This window comes from Oncorhynchus gorbuscha, linkage group LG06, assembly GCF_021184085.1.
Source record: "Oncorhynchus gorbuscha isolate QuinsamMale2020 ecotype Even-year linkage group LG06, OgorEven_v1.0, whole genome shotgun sequence".
Lineage (NCBI taxonomy): Eukaryota > Metazoa > Chordata > Actinopteri > Salmoniformes > Salmonidae > Oncorhynchus > Oncorhynchus gorbuscha.
The window spans coordinates 44112786-44130684 of NC_060178.1; the positions used below are offsets into that span (position 1 = coordinate 44112786).

At 54.8% G+C, this 17899-nt stretch overlaps 1 protein-coding gene across 7 annotated transcripts in view; it reads left to right on the forward strand.

The window, feature by feature from the left end:
* The window catches only part of LOC124038005 (myomegalin-like), a 149162-nt gene that overhangs the window by 40769 nt on the left and 90494 nt on the right, over nucleotides 1-17899 (forward strand). For all 7 annotated transcript variants that reach the window (XM_046353354.1, XM_046353349.1, XM_046353350.1 and 4 more), the window contains exon 4: nucleotides 2300-2410. In XM_046353354.1, the coding sequence (XP_046209310.1) occupies nucleotides 2300-2410 (111 nt within the window). The remainder of the gene's footprint in view (nucleotides 1-2299; nucleotides 2411-17899) is intronic.

Below are 17899 nucleotides of genomic sequence, written 5' to 3' on the forward strand. Positions count from 1 at the left end.
GTTTGGTTAAGGTTTGTGTCTGCTAAATGGCATATATATATATATATATATATATATATATATATATATATATATATATATATATATATATATACAGTACCAGTCAAAAGTTTGGACACACCTACTCATTCAAGGGTTTTTCTTTATTTTTACTATTTTCTACATTGTAGAAAAATAGGGAAGACATCAAAACTATGAAATAACACATATGGAATCATGTAGTAACCAAAAAAAAGTGTTAAACAAATGAAAATCTATTTTGGATTTTAAATTCAAAGTAGCCACACTATGTCAGCTTTGCACACTCTTGGCATTCTCTCAACCAGCTTCACGAGGAATGCTTTTCCAACAGTCTTGAAGGAGTTCCCACAATTGCTGAGCACTTGTTGGCTGCTTTTCCTTCACCCTGCGGTCTAACTCATCCCAAACCATCTCAATTGGGTTGAGGTCGGGTGATTGTGGAGGCCAGGTCATCTGATGCAGCACTCCATCCCTCTTACTTCTTGGTCAAATAGCCCTTACGAAGCCTGGAGGTGTGTTTTGGGTCATTGTCCTGTTTAAAAACCAGATGGGATGGCACATCACTGCAGAATGCTGTGGTAGCCATGCTGGTTAAGTGTGCCTTGAATTCTAAGTAAATCACTGATAGTGTCACCAGAAAAGCAATCCCACATCATCACACCTCCTCCTCCTCCATGCTTCACAGTGGGAACTACACATGCGGAGATCATCTGTTCACTTTCTCTGCGTCTCACACAGACACGGCAGTTGAACCAAAATGTTCAAATTTGGACTCATCAGACCAAAGGACAGATTTCCACCTGTCTAATGTCCATTGTTTGTGTTTCCTGGCCCAAGCAAGTCTCTTCTTATTGGTGTCATTTAGTAGTGGTTTCTTTGCAGAAATTCGACCATGAAGGCGTGATTCACGCAGTCTCCACTGAACAGTTGATGTTGCGATGTGTCTGTTACTTGAACTCTGTGAAGCATTTATTTGATCTGCAGCAGAGGTAACTCTGGGTTTTCCTTTCCTGTGGCGGTCCTCATGAGTGCTAGTTTCATCATAGCGCTTGATGTTTTTTCTGACTGCACCTGAAGAAACTTTAGAAATTTGCCGTATTGTCTTAAAGTAATGACAGACTGTCGTTTCTCTTTGCTTGTCACAACACAACTGATTGGCTCAAACGCATTAAGAAGGAAGAAATTCCACAAATGAACTTTTAACAAGGCACACCTGTTAATTGAAATGTATTCCAGGTGACTACCTCATGAAGCTGGTTGAAAGAATGCCAAGAGTGTGCAAAGCTGTCATCAAGGCAAATATAAAATGTATTTTGATTTGTTTAACACTTTTTTTTTTGGTTCCATATGTAGTATTTCATAGTTTTGATGTCTTCACTGTTATTCTACAATGTAGAAAATAGTCCAAATAAAGAAAGCCCTTGAATGGGTAGTAGGTGTGTCCAAACTCTTGACTGGTACTGTATATATCAGTGTTTCCACTCACCCAGGTGAACAGAGCAGGAGAGTGGAGCTATAGCACCTTATGGTCATAAAGCATGAAGTCACTCCGTAGTTGTCAAGTGTTGATATTCATATCTCATATGCTTCATATGCTTCATACATGCACGTACAGAGTTGTTTCAGTATTTATGGTTCCAGTTCAACTTGTTTAGGTGCTTTGCCTTTTTGCCTGTATGTCTACTGGTATGAGGTGGAGTGTTGGGGGTTCTTGGAAGCAGCTGTTGCGCCTAGCTCAGCGAGGGTTAGGGCACTAACCGTCAACTTGTCTCCTAGATCGACACAGTATGTGATCTCAAACTAGCTAGCAACCTATTTCTTTCCATTACAGTTCCAGATCAAATTGAAGGCTACTGCCCAAGTGTAGTCGCATACAGTATGTTTTCCCTATCAGCTACAGTAGCAGCACACCACTTGTGTCTGTGGTCTGTCTGTGCCACTTTCCAGCCCATGTCAGATCCTGGGATAACTCACAGTGTTAAAAAATAAACTCTGACACAACTCTTTATCAACCCCCCCCGGAGTAGAGGCAGCTCTACTCCGGTTGTGATTGTCATTCACTTCACTCTTGATTGTGTGTTGGACATCAGTGTTGTTGTTCTACATTGAGACAGCAACTACTATTCTACTGATAGATTTTGAATTATTGTTGTTTATGTTAATACGTTTTTATTCAGTGCTGCTTTAGGATTCAGGACTGAATGGGGTCTCTGTTGCCGCCTGTGAAAAGCATGGCACCATGTCTAACAGTTTCCGCGGGTTCCACACTATTTCTCAGCACCTGAAAGACCTGAAGAAGGAGAACTTCAGCCTGAAGCTGAGGATCTACTTCCTGGAGGAGAGGATCCAGCAGAAATACGAGAACAGCAGTAACGATGTCCACAAGAGGGTGAGTCTCACTGGGGCACCGAGGGACAGGGGAGAGGGGGTAGGAGCAGTAACGATGTCCACAAGAGCGTGAGTCTCACTGGGGCACCGAGGGACAGGGGAGAGGGGGTAGGAGCAGTAACGATGTCCACAAGAGGGTGAGTCTCACTGGGGCACCGAGGGACAGGGGAGAGGGGGTAGGAGCAGTAACGATGTCCACAAGAGGGTGAGTCTCACTGGGGCACCGAGGGACAGGGGAGAGGGGGTAGGAGCAGTAACGATGTCCACAAGAGGGTGAGTCTCACTGGGGGCACCGAGGGACAGGGGAGAGGGGGTAGGAGCAGTAACGATGTCCACAAGAGGGTGAGTCTCACTGGGGCACCGAGGGACAGGGGAGAGGGGGTAGGAGCAGTAACGATGTCCACAAGAGGGTGAGTCTCACTGGGGCAACGAGGGACAGGGGAGAGGGGGTAGGAGCAGTAACGATGTCCACAAGAGGGTGAGTCTCACTGGGGCACCGAGGGACAGGGGAGAGGGGGTAGGAGCAGTAACGATGTCCACAAGAGGGTGAGTCTCACTGGGGCACCGAGGGACAGGGGAGAGGGGGTAGGAGCAGTAACGATGTCCACAAGAGGGTGCGTCTCACTGGGGCACCGAGGGACAGGGGAGAGGGGGTAGGAGCAGTAACGATGTCCACAAGAGGGTGAGTCTCACTGGGGCACCGAGGGACAGGGGAGAGGGGGTAGGAGCAGTGACGATGTCCACAAGAGGGTGAGTCTCACTGGGGCACCGAGGGACAGGGGAGAGGGGGTAGGAGCAGTAACGATGTCCACAAGAGGGTGAGTCTCACTGGGGCACCGAGGGACAGGGGAGAGGTGGTAGGAGCAGTAACGATGTCCACAAGAGGGTGAGTTTCACTGGGGCACCGAGGGACAGGGGAGAGGGGGTAGGAGCAGTAACGATGTCCACAAGAGGGTGAGTCTCACTGGGGCACCGAGGGACAGGGGAGAGGGGGTAGGAGCAGTAACGATGTCCACAAGAGGGTGAGTCTCACTGGGGCACCGAGGGACAGGGGAGGGGGTAGGAGCAGTAACGATGTCCACAAGAGGGTGAGTCTCACTGGGGCAACGAGGGACAGGGAGAGGGGGTAGGAGCAGTAACGATGTCCACAAGAGGGTGAGTCTCACTGGGGGCACCGAGGGACAGGGGGAGAGGGGGTAGGAGCAGTAACGATGTCCACAAGAGGGTGAGTCTCACTGGGGCACCGAGGGACAGGGGAGAGGGGGTAGGAGCAGTAACGATGTCCACAAGAGGGTGCGTCTCACTGGGGCACCGAGGGACAGGGGAGAGGGGGTAGGAGCAGTAACGATGTCCACAAGAGGGTGAGTCTCACTGGGGCACCGAGGGACAGGGGAGAGGGGGTAGGAGCAGTGACGATGTCCACAAGAGGGTGAGTCTCACTGGGGCACCGAGGGACAGGGGAGAGGGGGTAGGAGCAGTAACGATGTCCACAAGAGGGTGAGTCTCACTGGGGCACCGAGGGACAGGGGAGAGGTGGTAGGAGCAGTAACGATGTCCACAAGAGGGTGAGTCTCACTGGGGCACCGAGGGACAGGGAGAGGGGGTAGGAGCAGTAACGATGTCCACAAGAGGGTGAGTCTCACTGGGGCACCGAGGGACAGGGGAGAGGGGGTAGGAGCAGTAACGATGTCCACAAGAGGGTGAGTCTCACTGGGGCACCGAGGGACAGGGGAGAGGGGTAGGAGCAGTAACGATGTCCACAAGAGGTGAGTCTCACTGGGGCAACGAGGGACAGGGGAGAGGGGGTAGGAGCAGTAACGATGTCCACAAGAGGGTGAGTCTCACTGGGGCACCGAGGGACAGGGGAGAGGGGGTAGGAGCAGTAACGATGTCCACAAGAGGGTGAGTCTCACTGGGGCACCGAGGGACAGGGGAGAGGGGTAGGAGCAGTAACGATGTCCACAAGAGGGTGAGTCTCACTGGGGCACCGAGGGACAGGGGAGGGGGTAGGAGCAGTAACGATGTCCACAAGAGGGTGAGTCTCACTGGGGGCACCGAGGGACAGGGAGAGGGGGTAGGAGCAGTAACGATGTCCACAAGAGGGTGAGTCTCACTGGGGCACCGAGGGACAGGGGAGAGGGGGTAGGAGCAGTAACGATATCCACAAGAGGGTGAGTCTCACTGGGGGCACCGAGGGACAGGGGAGAGGGAGTAGGAGCAGTAACGATGTCCACAAGAGGGTGAGTCTCACTGGGGGCACCGAGGGACAGGGGAGAGGGGTAGGAGCAGTAACGATATCCACAAGAGGGTGAGTCTCACTGGGGCACCGAGGGACAGGGGAGAGGGGGTAGGAGCAGTAACGATATCCACAAGAGGGTGAGTCTCACTGGGGCACCGAGGGACAGGGAGAGGGGGTAGGAGCAGTAATGATATCCACAAGAGGGTGAGTCTCACTGGGGGCACCGAGGGACAGGGGAGAGGGGGTAGGAGCAGTAACGATATCCACAAGAGGGTGAGTCTCACTGGGGGCACCGAGGGACAGGGGAGAGGGGGTAGGAGCAGTAACGATGTCCACAAGAGGGTGAGTCTCACTGGGGCACCGAGGGACAGGGGAGAGGGGGTAGGAGCAGTAACGATATCCACAAGAGGGTGAGTCTCACTGGGGGCACCGAGGGACAGGGGAGAGGGGGTAGGAGCAGTAACGATATCCACAAGAGGGTGAGTCTCACTGGGGCACCGAGGGACAGGGGAGAGGGGGTAGGAGCAGTAACGATATCCACAAGAGGGTGAGTCTCACTGGGGCACCGAGGGACAGGGAGAGGGGTAGGAGCAGTAACGATGTCCACAAGAGGGTGAGTCTCACTGGGGCACCGAGGGACAGGGGAGAGGGGGTAGGAGCAGTAACGATGTCATTTACATTACATTACATTTAAGTCATTTAGCAGACGCTCTTATCCAGAGCGACTTACAAATTGGTGCATTCACCTTATGACATCCAGTGGGACAGTCACTTAACAATAGTGCATCTAAAACTTAGGGGGGGGGGGGTGAGAGGGATTACTTATCCTATCCTAGGTATTCCTTAAAGAGGTGGGGTTTCAGGTGTCTCCGGAAGGTGGTGATTGACTCCGCTGTCCTGGCGTCGTGAGGGAGTTTGTTCCACCATTGGGGGGCCAGGGCAGCGAACAGTTTTGACTGCGCTGAGCGGGAGCTATACTTCCTCAGTGGTAGGGAGGCGAGCAGGCCAGAGGTGGATGAACGCAGTGCCCTTGTTTGGGTGTAGGGCCTGATCAGAGCCTGGAGGTACTGAGGTGCCGTTCCCCTCGCAGCTCCGTAGGCAAGCACCATGGTCTTGTAGCCGATGCGAGCTTCAACTGGAAGCCAGTGGAGAGAACGGAGGAGCGGGGTGACGGAGAGAACTTGGGAAGGTTGAACACCAGACGGGCTGCGGCGTTCTGGATGAGTTGAAGGGGTTTAATGGCACAGGCAGGAGCCCAGCCAACAGCGAGTTGCAGTAATCCAGACGGGAGATGACAAGTGCCTGGATTAGGACCTGCGCCGCTTCCTGTGTGAGGCAGGGTCGTACTCTGCGGATGTTGTAGAGCATGAACCTACAGGAATGGGCCACCGCCTTGATGTTGGTTGAGAACGACAGGGTGTTGTCCAGGATCACGCCAAGGTTCTTGGCGCTCTGGGAGGAGGACACAATGGAGTTGTCAACCGTGATGGCGAGATCATGGAACGGGCAGTCCTTCCCCGGGAGGAAGAGCAGCTCCGTCTTGCCGAGGTTCAGCTTGAGGTGGTGATCCGTCATCCACACTGATATGTCTGCCAGACATGCAGAGATGCGATTCGCCACCTGGTCATCAGAAGGGGGAAAGGAGAAGATTAATTGTGTGTCGTCTGCATAGCAATGATAAGAGAGACCATGTGAGGTTATGACAGAGCCAAGTGACTTGGTGTATAGCGAGAATAGGAGAGGGCCAAGAACATAGCCCTGGGGGACACCAGTGGTGAGAGCGCGTGGTGAGGAGACAGATTCTCGCCACGCCACCTGGTAGGAGCGACCTGTCAGGTAGGACGCAATCCAAGCGTGGGCCGCGCCGGAGATGCCCAACTCGGAGAGGGTGGAGAGGAGGATCTGATGGTTCACAGTATCGAAGGCAGCCGATAGATCTAGAAGGATGAGAGCAGAGGAGAGAGAGTTAGCTTTAGCAGTGCGGAGCGCCTCCGTGATACAGAGGAGAGCAGTCTCAGTTGAATGACTAGTCTTGAAACCTGACTGATTTGGATCAAGAAGGTCATTCAGAGAGAGATAGCGGGAGAGCTGGCCAAGGACGGCACGTTCAAGAGTTTTGGAGAGAAAAGAAAGAAGGGATACTGGTCTGTAATTGTTGACATCGGAGGGATCGAGTGTAGGTTTTTTCAGAAGGGGTGCAACTCTCGCTCTCTTGAAGACGGAAGGGACGTAGCCAGCGGTCAGGGATGAGTTGATGAGCGAGGTGAGGTAAGGGAGAAGGTCTCCGGAAATGGTCTGGAGAAGAGAGGAGGGGATAGGGTCAAGCGGGCAGGTTGTTGGGCGGCCGGCCGTCACAAGACGCGAGATTTCATCTGGAGAGAGAGGGGAGAAAGAGGTCAGAGCACAGGGTAGGGCAGTGTGAGCAGAACCAGCGGTGTCGTTTGACTTAGCAAACGAGGATCGGATGTCGTCGACCTTCTTTTCAAAATGGTTGACGAAGTCATCTGCAGAGAGGGAGGAGGGGGGGAGGGGGCGGAGGATTCAGGAGGGAGGAGAAGGTGGCAAAGAGCTTCCTAGGGTTAGAGGCAGATGCTTGGAATTTAGCGTGGTAGAAAGTGGCTTTAGCAGCAGAGCCAGAGGAGGAAAATGTAGAGAGGAGGGAGTGAAAGGATGCCAGGTCCGCAGGGAGGCGAGTTTTCCTCCATTTCCGCTCGGCTGCCCGGAGCCCTGTTCTGTGAGCTCGCAATGAGTCATCGAGTCACGGAGCGGGAGGGGAGGACCGAGCCGGCCTGGAGGATAGGGGACATAGAGAGTCAAGGGATGCAGAGAGGGAGGAGAGGAGGGTTGAGGAGGCAGAATCAGGAGATAGGTGGGAGAAGGTTTGAGCGGAGGGAAGAGATGATAGGATGGAAGAGGAGAGAGTAGCGGGGAGAGAGAGCGAAGGTTGGGACGGCGCGATACCATCCGAGTAGGGGCAGTGTGGGAGGTGTTGGATGAGAGCGAGAGGGAAAAGGATACAAGGCAGTGGTCGGAGACTTGGAGGGGAGTTGCAATGAGGTTAGTGGAAGAACAGCATCTAGTAAAGATGAGGTCGAGCGTATTGCCTGCCTTGTGAGTAGGGGGGAAGGTGAGAGGGTGAGGTCAAAAGAGGAGAGGAGTGGAAAGAAGGAGGCAGAGAGGAAAGAGTCAAAGGTAGACGTGGGGAGGTTAAAGTCGCCCAGAACTGTGAGAGGTGAGCCGTCCTCAGGAAAGGAGCTTATCAAGGCATCAAGCTCATTGATGAACTCTCCGAGGGAACCTGGAGGGCGATAAATGATAACGATGTCCACAAGAGGGTGTCCACAAGAGGGTGTCCACAAGAGGGTGAGTCTCACTGGGGCACCGAGGGACAGGGGAGAGGGGGTAGGAGCAGTAACGATGTCCACAAGAGGATGAGTCTCACTGGGGGCACCGAGGGACAGGGGAGAGGGGGTAGGAGCAGTAACGATGTCCACAAGAGGGTGAGTCTCACTGGGGCACCGAGGGACAGGGGAGAGGGGGTAGGAGCAGTAACGATGTCCACAAGAGGGTGCGTCTCACTGGGGCACCGAGGGACAGGGGAGAGGGGGTAGGAGCAGTAACGATGTCCACAAGAGGGTGAGTCTCACTGGGGCACCGAGGGACAGGGGAGAGGGGGTAGGAGCAGTAACGATGTCCACAAGAGGGTGAGTCTCACTGGGGCACCGAGGGACAGGGAAGAGGGGGTAGGAGCAGTAACGATGTCCACAAGAGGGTGAGTCTCACTGGGGCACCGAGGGACAGGGGAGAGGGGGTAGGAGCAGTAACGATGTCCACAAGAGGGTGAGTCTCACTGGGGCACCGAGGACAGGGGAGAGGGGGTAGGAGCAGTAACGATGTCCACAAGAGGGTGAGTCTCACTGGGGCACCGAGGGACAGGGGAGAGGGGGTAGGAGCAGTAACGATGTCCACAAGAGGGTGAGTCTCACTGGGGCATCGAGGGACAGGGGAGAGGGGGTAGGAGCAGTAACGATGTCCACAAGAGGGTGAGTCTCACTGGGGCACCGAGGGACAGGGGAGAGGGGGTAGGAGCAGTAACGATGTCCACAAGAGGGTGAGTCTCACTGGGGCACCGAGGGACAGGGGAGAGGGGGTAGGAGCAGTAACGATGTCCACAAGAGGGTGAGTCTCACTGGGGCACCGAGGGACAGGGGAGAGGGGTAGGAGCAGTAACGATGTCCACAAGAGGGTGAGTCTCACTGGGGCACCGAGGGACAGGGGAGAGGGGGTAGGAGCAGTAACGATGTCCACAAGAGGGTGAGTCTCACTGGGGCACCGAGGGACAGGGGAGAGGGGTAGGAGCAGTAACGATGTCCACAAGAGGGTGAGTCTCACTGGGGCACCGAGGGACAGGGGAGAGGGGGTAGGAGCAGTAACGATGTCCACAAGAGGGTGAGTCTCACTGGGGCACCGAGGGACAGGGGAGAGGGGGTAGGAGCAGTAACGATGTCCACAAGAGGGTGAGTCTCACTGGGGCACCGAGGGACAGGGGAGAGGGGGTAGGAGCAGTAACGATGTCCACAAGAGGGTGAGTCACACTGGGGCACCGAGGGACAGGGGAGAGGGGTAGGAGCAGTAACGATGTCCACAAGAGGGTGAGTCTCACTGGGGCACCGAGGGACAGGGGAGAGGGGGTAGGAGCAGTAACGATGTCCACAAGAGGGTGAGTCTCACTGGGGCACCGAGGGACAGGGGAGAGGGGGTAGGAGCAGTAACGATGTCCACAAGAGGGTGAGTCTCACTGGGGCACCGAGGGACAGGGGAGAGGGGGTAGGAGCAGTAACGATGTCCACAAGAGGGTGAGTCTCACTGGGGCACCGAGGGACAGGGGAGAGGGGTAGGAGCAGTAACGATGTCCACAAGAGGGTGAGTCTCACTGGGGCACCGAGGGACAGGGGAGAGGGGGTAGGAGCAGTAACGATGTCCACAAGAGGGTGAGTCTCACTGGGGCACCGAGGGACAGGGAGAGGGGGTAGGAGCAGTAACGATATCCACAAGAGGGTGAGTCTCACTGGGGCACCGAGGGACAGGGGAGAGGGGGTAGGAGCAGTAACGATGTCCACAAGAGGGTGAGTCTCACTGGGGCACCGAGGGACAGGGGAGAGGGGGTAGGAGCAGTAACGATGTCCACAAGAGGGTGAGTCTCACTGGGGCACCGAGGGACAGGGGAGAGGGGGTAGGAGCAGTAACGATGTCCACAAGAGGGTGAGTCTCACTGGGGCACCGAGGGACAGGGGAGAGGGGTAGGAGCAGTAACGATGTCCACAAGAGGGTGAGTCTCACTGGGGCACCGAGGGACAGGGGAGAGGGGTTAGGAGCAGTAACGATGTCCACAAGAGGGTGAGTCACACTGGGGCACCGAGGGACAGGGAGAGGGGGTAGGAGCAGTAACGATGTCCACAAGAGGGTGAGTCTCACTGGGGCACCGAGGGACAGGGGAGAGGGGGTAGGAGCAGTAACGATGTCCACAAGAGGGTGAGTCTCACTGGGGCACCGAGGGACAGGGGAGAGGGGGTAGGAGCAGTAACGATGTCCACAAGAGGGTGAGTCTCACTGGGGCACCGAGGGACAGGGGGAGAGGGGGTAGGAGCAGTAACGATGTCCACAAGAGGGTGAGTCTCACTGGGGCATCGAGGGACAGGGGAGAGGGGTAGGAGCAGTAACGATGTCCACAAGAGGGTGAGTCTCACTGGGGCACCGAGGGACAGGGGAGAGGGGGTAGGAGCAGTAACGATATCCACAAGAGGGTGAGTCTCACTGGGGCACCGAGGGACAGGGGAGAGGGGGTAGGAGCAGTAACGATGTCCACAAGAGGGTGAGTCTCACTGGGGCACCGAGGGACAGGGGAGAGGGGGTAGGAGCAGTAACGATATCCACAAGAGGGTGAGTCTCACTGGGGCACCGAGGGACAGGGGAGAGGGGGTAGGAGCAGTAACGATATCCACAAGAGGGTGAGTCTCACTGGGGCACCGAGGGACAGGGGAGAGGGGTAGGAGCAGTAACGATGTCCACAAGAGGGTGAGTCTCACTGGGGCACCGAGGGACAGGGGAGAGGGGTAGGAGCAGTAACGATGTCCACAAGAGGGTGAGTCTCACTGGGGCACCGAGGGACAGGGGAGAGGGGGTAGGAGCAGTAACGATGTCCACAAGAGGGTGAGTCTCACTGGGGCACCGAGGGACAGAGGAGAGGGGGTAGGAGCAGTAACGATGTCCACAAGAGGGTGAGTCTCACTGGGGCACCGAGGGACAGGGGAGAGGGGTAGGAGCAGTAACGATGTCCACAAGAGGGTGAGTCTCACTGGGGCACCGAGGGACAGGGGAGAGGGGGTAGGAGCAGTAACGATGTCCACAAGAGGGTGAGTCTCACTGGGGCACCGAGGGACAGGGGAGAGGGGTAGGAGCAGTAACGATGTCCACAAGAGGGTGAGTCTCACTGGGGCACCGAGGGACAGGGGAGAGGGGTAGGAGCAGTAACGATGTCCACAAGAGGGTGAGTCTCACTGGGGCACCGAGGGACAGGGGAGAGGGGGTAGGAGCAGTAACGATGTCCACAAGAGGGTGAGTCTCACTGGGGCACCGAGGGACAGGGGAGAGGGGTAGGAGCAGTAACGATGTCCACAAGAGGGTGAGTCTCACTGGGGCACCGAGGGACAGGGGAGAGGGGGTAGGAGCAGTAACGATGTCCACAAGAGGGTGAGTCTCACTGGGGCACCGAGGGACAGGGGAGAGGGGGTAGGAGCAGTAACGATGTCCACAAGAGGGTGAGTCTCACTGGGGCACCCAGGGACAGGGGAGAGGGGGTAGGAGCAGTAACGATGTCCACAAGAGGGTGAGTCTCACTGGGGCACCGAGGGACAGGGGAGAGGGGTAGGAGCAGTAACGATGTCCACAAGAGGGTGAGTCTCACTGGGGCACCGAGGGACAGGGGAGAGGGGGTAGGAGCAGTAACGATGTCCACAAGAGGGTGAGTCTCACTGGGGCACCGAGGGACAGGGGAGAGGGGGTAGGAGCAGTAACGATGTCCACAAGAGGGTGAGTCTCACTGGGGCACCGAGGGACAGGGGAGAGGGGTAGGAGCAGTAACGATGTCCACAAGAGGGTGAGTCTCACTGGGGCACCGAGGGACAGGGAAGAGGGGTAGGAGCAGTAACGATGTCCACAAGAGGGTGAGTCTCACTGGGGCACCGAGGGACAGGGGAGAGGGAGTAGGAGCAGTGGCGATTTCCACAAGAGGGTGAGTCTCACTGGGGCACTGAGGGACAGGGGAGAGGGAGTAGGAGCAGGGATGATGTCCAGAAGAGGATGAGTCTCACTGGGGCACTGAGGGACAGGGGAGAGGGAGTAGGAGCAGGGATGATGTCCAGAAGAGGATGAGTCTCACTGGGGCACTGAGGGACAGGGGAGAGGGAGTAGGAGCAGTGGCGATTTCCACAAGAGGGTGAGTCTCACTGGGGCACTGAGGGACAGGGGAGAGAGAGTAGGAGCAGGGATCATGTCCAGAAGAGGATGAGTCTCACTGGGGCACTGAGGGACAGGGGAGAGGGGGTAGGAGCAGGGATGATGTCCAGAAGAGGATGAGTCTCACTGGGGCACTGAGGGACAGGGGAGAGGGAGTAGGAGCAGTGGCGATTTCCACAAGAGGGTGAGTCTCACTGGGGCACCGAGGGACAGGGGAGAGGGGGTAGGAGCAGGGATGATGTCCACAAGAGGATGAGTCTCACTGGGGCACTGAGGGACAGGGGAGAGGGAGTAGGAGCAGGGATGATGTCCAGAAGAGGATGAGTCTCACTGGGGCACTGAGGGACAGGGGAGAGGGGGTAGGAGCAGGGATGATGTCCAGAAGAGGATGAGTCTCACTGGGGCACTGAGGGACAGGGGAGAGGGAGTAGGAGCAGTGGCGATTTCCACAAGAGGGTGAGTCTCACTGGGGCACCGAGGGACAGGGGAGAGGGGGTAGGAGCAGTGGCGATTTCCACAAGAGGGTGAGTCTCACTGGGGCACTGAGGGACAGGGGAGAGGGTGTAGGAGCAGGGATGATGTCCACAAGAGGGTGAGTCTCACTGGGGCACTGAGGGACAGGGGAGAGGGAGTAGGAGCAGTGGCGATTTCCACAAGAGGGTGAGTCTCACTGGGGCACCGAGGGACAGGGGAGAGGGGGTACGAGCAGGGATGATGTCCAGAAGAGGATGAGTCTCACTGGGGCACTGAGGGACAGGGGAGAGGGAGTAGGAGCAGTGGCGATTTCCACAAGAGGGTGAGTCTCACTGGGGCACCGAGGGACAGGGGAGAGGGGGTAGGAGCAGGGATGATGTCCACAAGAGGATGAGTCTCACTGGGGCACTGAGGGACAGGGGAGAGGGAGTAGGAGCAGGGATGATGTCCAGAAGAGGATGAGTCTCACTGGGGCACTGAGGGACAGGGGAGAGGGGGTAGGAGCAGGGATGATGTCCAGAAGAGGATGAGTCTCACTGGGGCACTGAGGGACAGGGGAGAGGGAGTAGGAGCAGTGGCGATTTCCACAAGAGGGTGAGTCTCACTGGGGCACCGAGGGACAGGGGAGAGGGGGTAGGAGCAGTGGCGATTTCCACAAGAGGGTGAGTCTCACTGGGGCACTGATGGACAGGGGAGAGGGGGTAGGAGCAGGGATGATGTCCAGAAGAGGATGAGTCTCACTGGGGCACTGAGGGACAGGGGAGAGGGAGTAGGAGCAGTGGAGATTTCCACAAAAGGGTGAGTCTCACTGGGGCACCGAGGGACAGGGGAGAGGGGGTATGAGCAGTGGCGATTTCCACAAGAGGGTGAGTCTCACTGGGGCACTGAGGGACAGGGGAGAGGGGGTAGGAGCAGGGATGATGTCCAGAAGAGGATGAGTCTCACTGGGGCACTGAGGGACAGGGGAGAGGGAGTAGGAGCAGTGGCAATTTCCACAAGAGGGTGAGTCTCACTGGGGCACCGAGGGACAGGGGAGAGGGGGTAGGAGCAGTGGCGATTTCCACAAGAGGGTGAGTCTCACTGGGGCACTGAGGGACAGGGGAGAGGGTGTAGGAGCAGGGATGATGTCCACAAGAGGGTGAGTCTCACTGGGGCACCGAGGGACAGGGGAGAGGGAGTAGGAGCAGTGGCGATTTCCACAAGAGGGTGAGTCTCACTGGGGCACTGAGGGACAGGGGAGAGGGAGTAGGAGCAGGGATGATGTCCACAAGAGGGTGAGTCTCACTGGGGCACCGAGGGACAGGGGAGAGGGTGTAGGAGCAGGGATGATGTCCAGAAGAGGATGAGTCTCACTGGGGCACTGAGGGACAGGGGAGAGGGAGTAGGAGCAGTGGCGATTTCCACAAGAGGGTGAGTCTCACTGGGGCACTGAGGGACAGGGGAGAGGGGGTAGGAGCAGGGATGATGTCCAGAAGAGGATGAGTCTCACTGGGGCACTGAGGGACAGGGGAGAGGGAGTAGGAGCAGTGGCAATTTCCACAAGAGGGTGAGTCTCACTGGGGCACCGAGGGACAGGGGAGAGGGGGTAGGAGCAGTGGCGATGTCCACAAGAGGGTGAGTCTCACTGGGGCACTGAGGGACAGGGGAGAGGGTGTAGGAGCAGGGATGATGTCCACAAGAGGGTGAGTCTCACTGGGGCACCGAGGGACAGGGGAGAGGGAGTAGGAGCAGTGGCGATGTCCACAAGAGGGTGAGTCTCACTGGGGCACTGAGGGACAGGGGAGAGGGAGTAGGAGCAGGGATGATGTCCACAAGAGGGTGAGTCTCACTGGGGCACCGAGGGACAGGGAGAGGGTGTAGGAGCAGGGATGATGTCCAGAAGAGGATGAGTCTCACTGGGGCACTGAGGGACAGGGGAGAGGGAGTAGGAGCAGTGGCGATTTCCACAAGAGGGTGAGTCTCACTGGGGCACTGAGGGACAGGGGAGAGGGAGTAGGAGCAGTGGCGATTTCCACAAGAGGGTGAGTCTCACTGGGGCACTGAGGGACAGGGGAGAGGGAGTAGGAGCAGGGATGATGTCCAGAAGAGGATGAGTCTCACTGGGGCACTGAGGGACAGGGAGAGGGAGTAGGAGCAGTCCAGGATGATGTCCAGAAGAGGGTGAGTCTCACTGGGGCACTGAGGGACAGGGAGAGGAGTAGGAGCAGTGGCGATGTCCACAAGAGGGTGAGTCTCACTGGGGCACTGAGGGACAGGGGGAGAGGGGGTAGGAGCAGGGATGATGTCCAGAAGAGGATGAGTCTCACTGGGGCACTGAGGGACAGGGGAGAGGGGGTAGGAGCAGGGCGATGTCCACAAGAGGGTGAGTCTCACTGGGGCACCGAGGGACAGGGGAGAGGGGGTAGGAGCAGTGATGATGTCCACAAGAGGATGAGTCTCACTGGGGCACCGAGGGACAGGGGAGAGGGAGTAGGAGCAGGGATGATGTCCAGAAGAGGATGAGTCTCACTGGGGCACTGAGGGACAGGGGAGAGGGGGTAGGAGCAGGGATGATGTCCAGAAGAGGATGAGTCTCACTGGGGCACTGAGGGACAGGGGAGAGGGAGTAGGAGCAGGGATGATGTCCACAAGATGATGAGTCTCACTGGGGCACCGAGGGACAGGGGAGAGGGGGTAGGAGCAGTGGCGATTTCCACAAGAGGGTGAGTCTCACTGGGGCACTGAGGGACAGGGGAGAGGGGGTAGGAGCAGTGGCGATTTCCACAAGAGGATGAGTCTCACTGGGGCACTGAGGGACAGGGGAGAGGGAGTAGGAGCAGGGATGATGTCCAGAAGAGGATGAGTCTCACTGGGGCACTGAGGGACAGGGGAGAGGGAGTAGGAGCAGGGATGATGTCCAGAAGAGGATGAGTCTCACTGGGTCACTGAGGGACAGGGGAGAGGGAGTAGGAGCAGGGATGATGTCCAGAAGAGGGTCCTACTGCGACACGGGGAGGTGGAGGAGAGAGGTGCATGAGGGGACAAGGGAAAGGAATTGGGATGGAGGCCATTTGTTGCAATTTCATGTGCTGCTTCTGTTGTGTGTGTGTGTGTGTGACAGAGAAAGAGGGTGAGAGAGTTTTGGTCTTTGCTGCATGCTCTAGGTTCATCATACAGTTGAAGTCGGAAGTTTACATACACTTAGGTTGGAGTCATTAAAACTCGTTTTTCAACCACTCCACAAATGTCTTGTTAACAAAACTGTAGTTTTGGCAAGTCGGTTAGGACATCTACTTTGTGCATGACACAAGAAAAGTTTTCCAACAATTGTTTACAGACAGATTATTTCACTTATAATTCACTGTATCACAATTCCAATGGGTCAGAGGTTTACATACACTAAGTTGACTGTGCCTTTAAACAACTTGGACAATTCCAGAAAATGGAAAATGATGATGGCTTTAGAAGCTTCTGATAGGCTAATTGACATAATTTGAGTCAATTGGAGGTGTACCTGTGGATGTATTTCAAGGACTACCTTCAAACTCAGTGCCTGTGCTTGACATCATGGGAAAATCTAAAGAAATCAGCCAAGACCTCAGAAAATAGATTGTAGACCTTCACAAGTCTGGTTCATCCTTGGGAGCAATTTCCTAACACCTGAAGGTACCATGTTCATCTGTACAAACAACAGTACGCAAGTATAAACACCATGGGACCACGCAGCTGTCATACCGCGCAGGAAGGAGACACGTTCTGTCTCTTAGAGATGAACGTACTTTAGTGCGAAAGTGCAAATAAATCCCAGAACAACAGCAAATGACCTTGTGAAGATGCTGGAGGAAACAGGTACAAAATTATCTATATCCAAAGTAAAACAAGTCCTATATCGAAATAACCTGAAAAGTCGCTCAGCAAGGAAGAAGCCACTGCTCCATAACCACCTCCAAAAGCCAGACTACGGTTTGCAACTGCACATGGGGACAAAGATTGTACTTTTTGGAGAAATGTCCTCTGGTCTGATGAAATAAAAATAGAACTGTTTGGCCATAATGACCATCGTTATGTTTGGAGGGAAAATGGGAGGCTTGTAAGCCGAAAAACACCATCCCAACCGTGAAACATGGGGGTGGCAGCGTCATGTGGTGGTGGTGCTTTGCTGCAGGAGGGACTGGTGCTCTTCACAAAATAGATGGCATCATGAGGGTGGAAATTTATGTGGATATATTGAAGCAACATCTCAAGACATCAGTCAGGAAGTTATAGCTTGGTCTCAAATGGGTCTTCCAAATGGACAATGACCCCAAGACTACTTCCAAAGTTGTGGCAAAATGGTTTAAGGACAACAAAGTCAAGGTATTGGAGTGGCCATCACAAAGCTCTGACCTCAATCCTATAGAAAATGTGTGGGCAGAACTGAAAAAGTGTGTGCGAGCAAGGAGGCCAACAAATCTGACTCAGTTTCACCAGCTCTGTCAGGAGGAATGGGCCAAAATTCACCCAACTTATTGTGGGAAGCTTGTGGAAGGCTACCCAAAACGTTTGACCCAAGTTAATCAATTTTAAGGCAATGCTACCAAATACTAATTGAGTGTATGTAAACTTCTGACCCACTGGGAATGTGATGAAAGAAATAAAAGCTGAAATGAATCATTTTCTCTACTATTATTCTGACATTTCACATTCTTAAAATAAAGTGGTGATCATAACTGACCTAAAACTGAGTTAAAATTTATTTGGCTAAGGTGTATATACATTTCCAACTACAACTGTACTAGAAAATGCATAGGCTTTTTAACTCTAGATGATGGGGTCATGCTAGTCTCGTCTTTGAATGAATGAATGAATACTGTAATCATGATTAACAGTAAAATCCCAGGCCCAAGTATCTTCTATGGTAGTTTGCAGTACACACTGTAGTTCGTAGCTCTCTTCCTGTTGATTGTTTATGCTGCAGGTCCCAGCATATGATGATAACTACATCTGACAGCAGGTCTCAGACCTGTCTCTGAATGTTAACAGAACCTGTCAATCACACAGCCCTGTCTGTATGTATATATAACCATAAAATGCTGCTTTTCATTGCTGACCAGCAGATGTCACTAATGTGCATTGAGTTAAAAGCTCTGAGTAAATAACCATTTTTTTTGGCTCAATTTGGTGAAATCCCCAAAGGCTTTAGAAAACCTCGGTATCCTATCACTACCTAACGCGCAAGTCAGTCTTCTTCTTCTTCTATGGTATCATGCCGGTCCGCAAACAAACGTTAGAGGAAGGGGTCAA